The following is a 13,641-nucleotide window of genomic DNA, read 5'->3' on the forward strand; positions in this document are numbered from 1 at the left end:
CACATATACACCATGGAATACTATGCAGCAATTAAAAAAATGATGAGTTCATGTCCTTTGTAGGGACATGAATGAATCTGGAAACCATCATTCTCAGCAAAATGACACAAGAACAGAAAACCAATCACCACATGTTCTCACTCATAGGCGGATGTTGAGCAATTAGAACATTTGGCCCTGGAAGCAGGGGGAGTATCACACAATGGGGTCTGTTGAGGGGGACTAGGAGAGGGACAGAGGGGGGTAGGGAGGTTGGGGAGGAATAACGTGGAGAAATGCCAAATATAGGTGACGGGGGATGGAGGCAGCAAACCACATTGCCGTGTATGTACCTATGCAAAAATCCTGCATGATCTGCACATGTACCCCATAACCTAAAGTACAACAAACAATAAATCTATATAAAAAAAGGCAGGAACTTTGTCAGTGTCTACAGTGCCTGCTGATGCATACAAACCATAAGTAAATATAAGGAGTCTGGGATGATGAAAATACTTTTTAATTTTTTTTTTGAGACGGAGTTTTGCTCTTGTTACCCAGGCTGGAGTGCAATGGCGCGATCTGGGCTCACCGCAACCTCCACCTCCTGGGCTCAGGCAATTCTCCTGCCTCAGCCTCCTGAGTAGCCGGGATTACAGGCATGCGCCACCATGCCTAGGTAACTTTTTGTATTTTTAGTAGAGACGGAGTTTCACCACGTTGACCAGGATGGTCTCAATCTCTTGACCTCATGATCCACCCGCCTCGGCCTCCCAAAGTGCTGGGATTACAGGCTTGAGCCACCGCGCCCGGCCTGATGAAAATACTTGTACTCTAAGATGGCTGATGTTTAAAGACAGTATTTTATGTCTATACCATGATATGTTTAAGGCATGTGTATTCGTGTCTGAAATGCCAGTACCAAATATTAGATGCAAGCATAGGGTCAGGAACCACGGGAGATGCAGAGACAAGACACAATCACTGCTCTCCAGAAACTTACAGTGTAAACCGGAGGCTTCGTGGTCCCCACCTGGATCTAAACTGGCACATCTTTCATGTGTTTATAGTTTGGAGTTCCACAAGGTACTCTGTTTGCATAAAGGGCTCTGTTTCTTTTTTTAAAAAATTGACAACTTTGATAAAGTATATAAGAAAGCTGTTTTCTAGATATAGAGATTCCCTCCCTTTTTAAGATTAGAAGGACATTTAAGTGAAAGGAATTGAGAATTTACATTTTTAGATGTGTTCATATTTCTTTGGATTTCATCTTAGTTTTCCCTCAGCAGTTGCCTTTTAGCACCTAATAGGCAATCTATAGCAATGTACAGATGTTTACAATAATGAAATTGTTCATTCTTTCCTGTGCACTACAATATCACATATTTGCTACTATCCAGAAAGTTTCTACATATATCCTTTCTATAGTTACTGTGAAGTATCTTCAAGATCTATACTTCATGACAGTTATTCTAAGATGTTTAATTCAAAGCCACTACCGAATTTCTCTATAGTATGTGGAACTTATCCCATTTTCAAAATAGAATGGTTTCAAATTAATTGACTTAAGGAGCTCCAGACCCATATACAGTGAATCTTTGCATGAGGTTTACAGGAAAAATGAGCCAAAAGACATGTAGGTACAGTATTCTTTATTATAAACAATCAGATAACAGTGTAAGTGTGCATCTGATGGATAACCGAAGCCAAGTCATTATAATAGAAAGAATAACTTCGCTCAAATAGAAACTTTCTTTGTGGTTGTTGATCTGGTTTACATTAATCTGAATTTAACATATGCCAGGATCACTAAACTTGTCATGTATTTCTGCTATTAAAATCCTAACAGGGAAAGACAAAATGTGAAATGCACGTGATATTTTTATTTGTTGAATATACATATATACATACGCTAAATATATGGGACACATTCAAAGTTAAGCAGATGCTCAAAGCCTATTGAGTGATATTTATGAAATGCTTTTGTTGCTGTTTTGTTGCTGTTACAGGAACGTCCATATCCTTAAAAGACAATATAAGGGAGGATTCTAAATGCTGGGTGGCTGGCTAACTTTTCCTGATTTATACTGAGTGTAAAACAAAACAAACCATAAAGTATATGTGTTAAATAGTGACATCTTTATAGTTCCCAAGCACTGGCAACTATAAAAAAATATCATCTGGCTAAAACAAACTTTTCACATCTCAATTTTTTAACAGAAAAACAATAAACCAACAACAAAAACTGGTAAATGTTCTGGGTCTTGTGAGCAGCTCAGAACGTTACTACAGTGTTCTCTACTGAGTGATCCTTGTCTGTTGTCCGTGGCATCCTTAAACGTGTGCTGCAATGCTGATGGATTTACAAGCTTAGCATGTCTGCTTTATTAGTTATCCTGGAGAGAATGCTATTCATTTTTTTTTATTGTCTGCCTCAAGAAATGAGTGCTAAATGACCACATTTAGAAGCCTGAAGTCAAATACTGCATCATTTTTTGAAACTCTTGGTAGCAAAAAAAAAAAAGTTGATTAAAATATGATTATGTTACAGTGACTAAAGGGTTAACTTCTCGTCAATTCTAAATTCTTCAAATTTTACAAGCATCTTAATAAAGGCTTTTGATGAGACATGATATGATGATCATATGTGCCAATTTAATAATTTATTTGTCAGAAAAATTCAGGTTCACTCCAATATTGTGTCCTGGCTTCCCAAAGCTGCATAGAAATACAAGTTTTTTGTTTGATTTTTGTTTACAGGCTAGAGTGTCTTCACCCAGGCTGGGATGCAGTCATGTGATCATAGTTCACTGTAGCCTCAAACTACTGGGCTCAGGTGATCCTCCTGCCTTGGCCTCCAAAAGTGCTGGGATCACAGCCACTGCAGACTGTTTTTTGTTTTTGATGTCATTTATAAACCACCAGCTTAGATTAATTAGGTAAAGGTGTAAGATTACCAGAGGATAAGTTAGATAGTTGATCAAGAGATCATGAAAGCTATGTTTGACCTCTGAAGCAAAAGCTATGTCGAAGTTCTCCCATGGAATGGTTCCCATTTGAGATTCCCATTAAGATTGACATATTAATGTCTTTTTTTTTAAGATTCCCATTAATGGTTCCCATTAAGATTGACATATTAATGTCTTTTTTTAATGTCTCCTAATTAATGTCACCATATTAATTAAGGAAAAGGGAGATATAGAATTATTGGAAAATAGGGAAGCAAGGGGAGAAAAAAAAAACAACTTTGAGACATGGAAAAAAAAGTAGCATTTATAGCAGGAATCCATTACCTGGTTTTGCAGAAGAGTAGGGAAATTAAAAAAAGCAGAGATAAGAAATCAATTACATTCTTTCAAGCAAAAAAGGCTGTATTATTTTGTTTTGTTTTACAAGTTCTGAAACATGAAGATGTCCGTGCAAACAGATTCACTTAGATTCTTGGCTCCGTGAGGGCTGGGACGTCTCTTATTTACAGTTGGCTCTACAGTACCTAACATTGTACCTGACACCTACAGGTAGGTGCACAACACATAGATGATGAACCAATAAACTACACGTTTTTCTAAACACTACATGTGCAACCTAGTTTCAATGTAAAATGTAATACTTCTTTTCTATCGTGTATATATGAAAGTTTCTATTAGATAACACTAGTCATCATAAGAGGTGACAGTAGTAGCTCAATTATATATCTTTATCGCGTGATCATTTCTACCTTGAATACAATTTAATGAGAAAACTACCATGTGCACTAAAGCTAGAAAGAGTTGAGACAAAATGTATTAATGAAGAAACTTCTCGGATTACTGAAGTGCTGTCTGTTACAAGCATAACTGCCATCTTAAATTATACGTTTTTTAAGAAGGTGTGAAATATTTTTCCAAGCAATGCAGTGTTTAGTACATGGCAAATATATATATATATATATATATATTTATGAAAGTACCTAGAAATTTAGGGGATTTTCCTCCATCATCTAAAGTAAAATAAGAACAAGTTTTAATATTGTGTATATTTTTAAAAGATGTCTTATTATTCAGTACCACTGCTTCCTAGAAATTATAGATGGTTATAAAATTATTATAACTGTATTTGGGAATTTATTTCTGGGTATGAGACGTTAGATAACTTAGTCACTGGAGGTACTAGGTTAAATAACTCGTTGATCCAATAACGTATCCAGATTTTCTCAAAGTCTCTACCGCTGCTTTAGTAATCTGCAGAGTTAATACTTGCCAAAAGGCAGAAAAACGTGGCAAAGGACTGCCTTCCCCAGGAGACTTGAATGTGGGAAGACGAGAAAGTGTAAGTCAACGTGTGATGCTTTTCTCCAGCCTTTGGTTTCACCTGCTTCTTGACACAGGACCGAAACACGTGCTATTCTGGCACGCTGTACAGAATCCAAGTTTGCAGGACTGCCTGACACGAACAACCAGGACAGCAGGAATCTGGTCTCCTCTGTGTAAAGCAGGTGTCTCCCTGGGTGGCTCCTCGACCAAGTTCTGGTCTTATCTTGTACTTTGGGAAACAGCATTTCATGGTATTTTCATATTTATTTTTCCATATTAGACTGTTTTTACAGTGGTAGACTGAGGGAACATGACTTTTTGGCTTCACAGTTTTTTTCTTTTCTGATCACAGTTCGGTTAAAATGTACCACTGAATATCAGCACCCCCAGTTATGGGTATGTCAGCCTTAGAAGTAAAGTTTCTATGACTTATCTCATATAATTCATTGTCCAAGCGTGTTTTTTTTTCTTGCCAAGAGAACTAAGGTGACATCATTGAAACTGTAGGGCTTTCCCCGCTTTGTTTCATCTGAGTGTTATTTGCTCTAGTGCTAATTCCTGACTTTTGCTGTATAAACAGTTTCAGTATTTCTGTGAGGCCACACAACATGCTTTATGATGACACAGCTGACTAAAGCTGCCTTTTCTTCTGCTAACACCCTTCAAATACTTTTGACAATATTGCCCCTCAATTGTTTCCTCCCACAAAAGCTGCCAATTATATAGCACAGGCACAAAAGGCCTGCTTTTCCAATCGTACTGCACTGGTTTCAGGTTAACTAGAAAGCACAAAACAAATGGTGATTAAAAAAAAATAGGAATAGTATACCTTCTATGTATTTACACACGTTTTTAGAAACTTCAGTTAGTTGCAAATGTGAAATGATACAAGCCACTCCCTGAAATAGCCTCTATCCTATGGAAACACAGCTTAAGACATGACCGTTATGACACTGAAGAAATGGGGTTATGCGGAGAGCCCATCTGCGTCAGAACTTTGTCCAGCCACTGCAGCGGCCCATGAAGATGAATCTCGATCCAGCAGGGGGTGCTGGTGACATCCTGGCGATGATATTCAGCGCCCCAACCCTGAAAAACAAGAGAGAAGCTGAGTGATGGTGCCACACTTAAACTCAGCCTCCAGAGCCCCACACAGAGTTCAGCGGGGGCAGAGCCCACACCCCAGGGTGGCTCCTGAGACCTGAGAGGAAGAGAACATGGCCTCTATGTTCCTGTAAACACAGGACAACTCTTGCACCAACCAGATGCCTTCAGATGAATCCAAATCAGTGCACTCCCTCAGGGTTCACAACTGAATATCTGGACCTGGAGAGGTTCTGGAACTCCAGTCACATGGGAAGCACTGACAAATAATTTTCCTTTCCACAAAGGAAGAAACTTGACCCTTTGCTCCCCTCTTCATGCCTAGGACAGTGTTTTACACAAAATGGCTACTGCAGACCAGTGAATGGACCTGAAAGGGTAAAGAGAGAACTGGAAGGTGCGCTTGGATTTTCAGGGCTAATTATCAAAGCTTGCTTGTCTCCTCTCTCTCTCTCTGGCTCACTTGGCAATTTCCCTTTTATCACCATTCAAAGGAGAGACAGTAAAAAAAAATTTTTTTAAATTTTGCATATTTTTCTCTGTATGTTATACATCAATGAAAAGATATTTTTAAATGAAGGGAGATCACAGCCAAGTAAATTACTTTTGTGACTGGGAGCAGTGATTCTCTGCAGAGTTTTTTAAAACTTGGATTTCAACACAACCGTGCTGCCTGATTACATTTTACATTCGTGACTGAGAACCTCAAGTAAACCTGTGATGTCCCCAGCACATAGCCACAACCCACCCCCCAGTCCCTTCTCTCATGTCCCCCTGTAGGTGACTGCTCCTCCCCACCAAAACCACCAACCCCTTTATCCCTGTCCACATCTGCAACTGATGGATTTATTTTGTATTTTAATGAGAAAAATGAAGACATCAGAAATGAGTTTCCATAGCGCCTGCACCCACATACTCGGCCTTTCTACCTCTTACCACAGATTAATTATGTGTGTTTCCAGATAAGCTGGTCCACCCATTTATGCACTCTCAGACCTGCCTTCCCAGAGACATCATGCCAGCAAGTCTTCCCCTTGTCTCCTGCAATCTACTGTATAGACCCATCAACACATGAACACGCTGAAATGTCTTCCATCTTCAAGACACTTCTCTACCCCCAGCAGCTACTGCCCTATGTCTTTATCCTGCTTCCAGCAAAACCCCTCAGAAGAGTCATCCATGTGGTTGTCTCAAATTGTCTCCTTCCATTCTCTCTTAAATCCATTCTGATAATCATTTCACTGCAGCTGCCAACCAAACTTTTCTTGTCAAGATCAAAAAAGACCTTGATATTCTTAAAATGAACGATCAGCTCTCAGTCTTTGTGTTACGTGGCAGCACCTGATTTAATTCATCGCACCTTCTCATCAATGCACTGTCTTTGCTTGGCTTCCAAAGCACCATACTTCTTGGTCTTATTCTACCTCACTGGTTGGTCTTTCTCAGTTTTCTTTGCTGATTCTTTCTCTTCTGTCCCATCTTTAAATGTTGGAGTGTCCCACGGCTCAGTCCTAGAGCCCCCTGTCTTCTCTGTTTATTTTTATTTATTTATTTATTTATTTTGAGATGGAGTCTGACTCTGTCACCCAGGCTGGAGAGCAATGGTGCAATCTTGACTAACTGCAACCTCTGCCTTCCATGTGGTTGCCAGGTTCAAGTGATTCTCCTGCCTCAGCCTCCCAAGTAGTTGAGATTACAGGTACACGCCACCACGCCTGGCTAATTTTTGTACTTTTAGTAGAGATGGGGTTTTGCCACGTTGGCCAGGTTGGTCTTGAACTCCTTACCTGAAGCGATCCACCCACCTCAGCCTCCCAAAGTGCTAGGATTACAGGCCTGAGCCACCTCGCCTGGTCCTCTCAGTTTAAACTCAAACCTTTGGCATTCTCATCCAGACTTAGGTAGTTAAATATTGTCCTTTTGCTGACAATTGCCAAATTTGTATTTTGAGCCCAAACCTCTCTCCCAAATCCAGACTCTTATATGGAACTGGCTACTCACAACCCCACTTGAATATGGACACACATCTCAATACACCTGCATCTTCTCCATCTTGATTGAAGGCAACTAACTTCATCTTCCTAACTCTTTCTCAGCCCTGCGTGTAATGTGCCTTCACAATTCAGAATCCTTCCATTTCCCACAACATGTACTGGAACCCTGCAGGTGGGAACGACTCTCACCTGAATACTGCAATAGCCCCCTAACTGCTTTCCCTACTTGCAACCTGGCCTGTATAGTATCTATCCTCCACACAGAAGGCAGGGCAGTCCTTTACAAACAGAATCAGATCATGAAAATGGTTGCTCCGATCCCTGCAAAAGCTCACCAGCTCCTTAGAGTCACCGCTGAACTCCTGGCAGTGGCTCAGGAGGCCTCGCTGTGGTTCCCTGAGGCTGCTCTCGTCTCACTCCCCCTGCCCATTAGGTCCCAGCCATACTGCCCTGGTTCGCTCCTCAGAGTCTCCAGGCATCTGCTCTTGCCTTGCTCTTCCCTCTGCTTCTGCTCTTCTGCCAGAGGCACCTGGGCCTAGCTCCACGTCTCCTTCCAGGCTCCGCTGACCTGTCACCTTTTCAGTGCGGCCCACCCTGATGTGCAGATGACTCTACTGCCCAGTGCTCCAATTCCCTTCACCCCTGCCTAGACTTTGTCTTTCTATCCCCCTTCTTTGTTATGGCTATTGTTTATTATCTGTCTCTCCCTCCTAGAATACTGGTTCCCTGAGGCCAGAGATCTGTGAGAAATCATTGGTATGTCCCACAGCCTGGCCTGACACATGGCAGGTGCTCAATAAATATTTGTTGACTGACTGACTGAGTCCTAGAATCAGTAAAAATCAGAGCTGAAAGAAACCTTAAAAGAGATCGGATGTATCAGCCTAGTGGTGGCCACCAGTGTTTGCTCGCCTACAATTTTTTTTTTAAAAACTGATCATCTATAGTTATATTTACTATGGATTCATTTTAAATTACCTGCAGTATTAGGAACAGTTTGTCTTCTGTATCAACTGTGTAGCTTTATGAATTTAAATGCTGCCTATCTGAGAAATGTATCTAGTTATCAGGAAAATCAGATTTCTATATAAGCTTATATTTAATTAGAGTGAAATAACTACCTACGAGATATTGGCATTTTATCCTAATTTTAAAAACACAGACCTGGAAAAAAAAAACAAAACTGTATGATTCAAATGATGCCCTCTGCTGGTTCTAAAGCAACAGAACATTTTAAAAGATTTCCAAGTTACCTGTAACTTTATAATATATGCTTTTAAAATATTAAATTTGAATGAAACTGCTTTGTCACTATGAAAGAGAAATGATTTCAAGCATATTTTTAAATTAGAAACTATATTGTTCTTACTTTTAAAATAATTACTAAGATTATAAATAATAAAAACTTAATTTATAGAAAATTATTTGTCATGGGAATTTTAAAGTGCAAATAAAATTTACTTGGAAAAAAAAAACGCCTGGACCAAGCCACACTGATTCCTTGGATGGATGCATGGCAGTATGAAAACTGTCAATATACCCAGGTAGTGTGATAAACAAGTCCAGATTTTGAAATATTAGACTGATTTGTGAGTACTTTGCCATAGATAAAATAGCAGGTGATGAAACTGAAGGCTTTGGCTTCCATATACAAACCCAGTTGTTTTTCCTTCCCACTAAGAAACTACCTTGGTTCTCCAGCCTTCATAGCAACCTTAATAAGATTCAATATGAGAAATTCAACAAATACTCATCAACAGAACACAAACTACTCTCAGAATTAATCACACCCGTCTGTTGTTTCTATTCCAAATTATTTATACCTTCATAACAGTACTTATTTTTGTCTTGTATTAAAGCCGATACTGCCAATTTTGTAGCTTATTCATAAATATTATCTACCTCATGTGCCTGAATGCTTTTTTTTTTGAGAAGGAGTCTCACTCTTGTTGCCCAGGCTGGAGAGCAATAGGGCCATCTCGGCTCACTGCGACCTCTGCCTCCAGGGTTCAAGAAATTCTCCTGCCTCAGCCTCCCAAGTAGTTGGGATTACAGACACCCATCACCACGCCTGGCTAATTTTTGTATTTTTAGTAGAGACAGGGTTTCGCCATGTTGGTCAGGCTGGTCTCAAACTCCTGACCTCAGGTGATCCGCCCGTCTCAGCCTCCCAAAGTGCTGGGATTATAGAGGTGAGCCACCGCGCCCAGCCTGCCTGTATGCTTTCTAAGAATAAGGAGAGTATCTTACTGAATTCAGATAAATTCACGAACATTTACTAAGTGATAATAGTGCTTGGCAATTTGAAGGATGGAAAAATCTCTGTTGCATTAGTCCAAAAAATTGCTGTTGTTACATAATACCATCTGCATTAAAAACAACCAGCTACCTTACTTGTTTTTCCTCAAAAGAATTTTCATATAACTACTAAACAAGAATTTTCACATAACTGCTAAACAAGACAGTTCATACTCAAAGAGGAACTCCTCCTAAAAACAACAGAATTCGATAAAAATTAGTTTTGTCTATCTGAATTGACGGCAGAACTGCCACCTCAGTCAGGGTGCTTTTTGGTTTTGTTTCATTTTTCACGGAACATTTTATAAAGTGGTGGCAAGCACTCCTTACCTTAACAAAACTCATCCGGATGGTGCACATCTTCGTGAGCTCATACACGACTTCAAAGCCATGGTGAACTGACTGGGCCAGGAGCTGAGCAAAGAGCTGGTTGTTGAAGACCTTGAGGCTGCAGCCGCTGGGGATCTTGCAGACGGTGGCTGGGTGGAAGCCGTGTTGATAGTTGCAGTTCCGGCTCTGGACAAAGATGCTGCTGTCACTCACGCACTCGGCATACACCTCTCCCCCGACGTAGTACAAGTGCACACCTGCAGACACAAAAGCACTGCCTTCCTTCACTGCCCTTTCATAGTGTGCCTCCCCCACTGATTCCTGAAACCCTAAGAGATGTGACTCCCTCCTATTAGGTTGGTTGTCAGATCACTGATCACATGAATGACAGTGTGACCTAAATGCCACTTAGATCAATTGTAATCTGTGCTTTTTCCACAAATTCACTTAAAAATGGATTGCGGCTGGGCACAGTGGCTCATGACTATAATCCCAGCACTTTGGAAGGCCGAGCTGGGTAGATCATTTGAGGTCGGGTGTTCAAGACTAGCCTGGACAACATGATGAAACCCCTTCTCTACTAAAAATACAAAAATTAACCAGGCATGGTGGTGGGTGCCTGTAATCCCAGCTACTCGGATGGCTGAGGCAAGAGAACTGCTTGAACCTGGGAGGCAAAGGCTGCAGTGAGCCAAGGTAGCACCGCTGAACTCCAGCTTGGGTGCCAGAGTGAGACATCATCTCAAAAATAAAAATAAAAAGTGGCTTGCAACCTATGCTAACGATCCCTCCCAAGAACCAATCAGTAATGTCTCATATTCTATTCCTCCCATCACTCCTGTTTATTCATTCCAAAAATAAGGTTTTATAATATTAGAAATGAAGTGACTATGTCATGTGAAAAATCAAATAATCCTTTGTGTACATATACAAATTTTAAAATTAAAAACTGGACACAGTTAATATCATGAAAATGTTACTTAAGTGCACACATTAAACCCACTTCAGAGGAAACAATGACACTTTAAAAATTTACCAATTCTTTTAAATCTGTTTCTCTTAACAAATACCTCAGAGACCTATTTCAAGTTTGTCATTCACTAATATAAATCACATAAATAATGTCTATTTTTAATTTGTGAACAGTGAAATTTCTACCACATTTTTAAGATACAGTAATATAAAAACTCATAAGCAAAATGTAGCCTTTATCACTTTATCTAACGTTCTTGGAATTAAAATTCAAAAGAGCATCCTGAGGCTGGATGCTCACGCCTGTAATTCCAGCATTTTGGGAGGTCAAGGTGGGTGAATTCCTTGAGGTCAGGAGTTCGAGACCAGCCTGGCCAACATGGTAAAACCCTGTCTCTACTAAAAAATACAAAAATTAGCCGGGCTTAGAGACACACGCTTGTAATGCCAGCTGCTCAAGAGGCGGAGGCTGCAGTGAGCAGAAATCACACCACTGCTGCACTCCAGACTGGGTGACAGAGTGAGAGTCCATCTCAAAAAAAAAAAAAAAAAAAGAAAAGAAAAAGAAAGAAAGAAGGAAAGAAAGAAAGAAAGAAGAAGAAATGCATCCTGAGAATGTTGTTGCTCCTGCTAATTTCCATCCCAAATTAAATTTTAGTTGATTCTTTCCCTCCAAATGTCTGGGTTTGAGATTTAATATAAATGCATATAGCAAAGGGGCTGATGTCAGGAAAAAAAATGAAGAAACTCTAGTCTAGTGAATATTGAGCATCAGAACAATTTTACTCCAACTTTTGATGGGAAAAAACGTGTCCAGCACTAGAAGTCAACATGATTATACAGAGAATCACCATCCAGTTAAACGGTGTTTGTAGAAACAATCCAGAATATACTTACACAGTTGGCGTCTCCTCGACAGGAAACTGTGAAACTTTGAAAGAACAGTACTTACAGGCTTCCAGGGCTGCTCAGGGCCCGGTGTGCGTAAGTTTGAATTTAGGAAACGTTACTGATGGAGCTGCTGGGAGTTTCTTTGGTCAGGGCCTAAGCAGTACTTGAGGCAGTTCTGCATTATATGTGACTACATCCCACCACATTTATTGTTTCCTTTTCCCTTAATACAATTTCAGAAAAGAACAATTTTAAGCGGTATGTATCCCAGCCACATCACTCTGAAGAAACTGACCCAGGGGTGCACAGCTAAAGCACAGCCTGGATATCCAGACCACAGTTGTCTTGCCGCTGCCTGTCCTCTTCCTCAGCCAGAGGCTGGCCCCCTTCTCTGCTTCCCTCAGCCTTCCTCTCCCTTCTCTTTCTCCTCGCTGTTACTCTCCTGAACGGCCTTGGGCCCACGCGGTGGTACCCGGGGGCAAAAGGATGGTCCTGACTGGCTGGGAGAGTTACTTGGCTGGGCTCCCATGATCATAAACAGAATGCTATGCTCAGGCGAAATGCAAGCACCACTTCCTACAATAAGCCCCGTGGGCTCCAAAGGGGAAAGGCCTGCCTTGTCGGGGTGGGTGGAGGATTTTTCAAGAGGGAAAGTAGAAGGAGCCAGAGTGGAGTACTAAGGATTTGGTCAGTATTAGAATTGAATGACCTTCAAATATATAATCCTCTTAAAACCTATGACACAAAATAAATATGATTTCTTTTATTATGAGTCTGGTCTTTGGGGGGTGGTTTTCAATCCTTTTAAGGGCATCCGCAACCACAGCCCACTTTGGCAAAGCTACCAAGGCAGAGAAGAGCCTGGGCAGGTAGGCAGTCATCTAGCATCCTGAGAGAGATGAGCAGAGCCAATGGGACAAGCACACGGAGTCCTCCCTGAACACCAGGAAAAGGCGGAACCCAGCCTCAGGTTGAAAGAGGCTGGATTCTGGCTAGAGACACCAGCATCGGAGGAAGAGTCAAGTAGCCCAAGGATGTGATTTGCATCCATTCGGTAGGCTAATAGCAGCTTCAAACTCTCGTATCAGATTCAAGATCACCACAGAGTAGAGCAGTAGTTCTTTTTTTTTCTTTTTTGAGACGGAGTTTCGCTCTTGTTACCCAGGCTGGAGTGCAATGGCGCGATCTCGGCTCACCACAACCACCACCTCCTGGGTTCAGGCAATTCTCCTCCCTCAGCCTCCTGAGTAGCTGGGATTACAGGCACGCGCCACCATGCCCAGCTAATTTTTTTTTGTATTTTTAGTAGAGACAGGGTTTCACCATGTTGGCCAGGATGGTCCCAAACTCTTGACCTCGTGATCCACCCGCCTCGGCCTCCCAAAGTGCTGGGATTACAGGCGTGAGCCACCGCGCCCGGCCTCCCAAAGTGCTGGGATTACAGGCGTGAGCCACCGCGCCCGGCCGAGCAGTAGTTCTTAAACCTTAGCTTGCACCAGACCACTTGCAGGGCTTCTTAAAACAGATCACGAGTTCAGTGGGTCCAGGGTGAGGCTGGACGACCTGCACTTCTAACAGTTCCCAGGGGAGCCCAATGCTGCCTCACTGCACCACTCCCTGGCAACTACTAGATTGATGCTCAGGCTGTTTACAGACCAGCCTTGGGAACAGGAAGGGTTGGACAAAATAAGTGTGTGATACTTGGCAACTACTATCAGACAAAAAGTTTCAAGAAATTCAGTATCCCACTCTGCTTATAACAGCGGAAGTCTCTTGTGTTT

General features: G+C 41.4%; 1 protein-coding gene across 4 annotated transcripts in view; it reads right to left on the reverse strand.

Annotated features, from left to right (window-relative positions):
• Window positions 1–1,614: 1,614 nt before the first annotated feature.
• SMAD9 (SMAD family member 9) overlaps window positions 1,615–13,641 on the reverse strand; it is a 76,081-nt gene continuing 64,054 nt past the window's right edge. For all 4 annotated transcript variants that reach the window (XM_078375306.1, XM_035302500.3, XM_017973049.4 and 1 more), the window contains 2 exons: window positions 9,998–10,254; window positions 1,615–5,360 (listed from right to left, as the gene is read on the reverse strand). In XM_078375306.1, the coding sequence (XP_078231432.1) occupies window positions 5,217–5,360; window positions 9,998–10,254 (401 nt within the window). In that variant the 3' untranslated portion in view covers window positions 1,615–5,216. The remainder of the gene's footprint in view (window positions 5,361–9,997; window positions 10,255–13,641) is intronic.

Source organism: Callithrix jacchus, chromosome 5 (genome assembly GCF_049354715.1).
Source record: "Callithrix jacchus isolate 240 chromosome 5, calJac240_pri, whole genome shotgun sequence".
Taxonomy (NCBI): domain Eukaryota; kingdom Metazoa; phylum Chordata; class Mammalia; order Primates; family Cebidae; genus Callithrix; species Callithrix jacchus.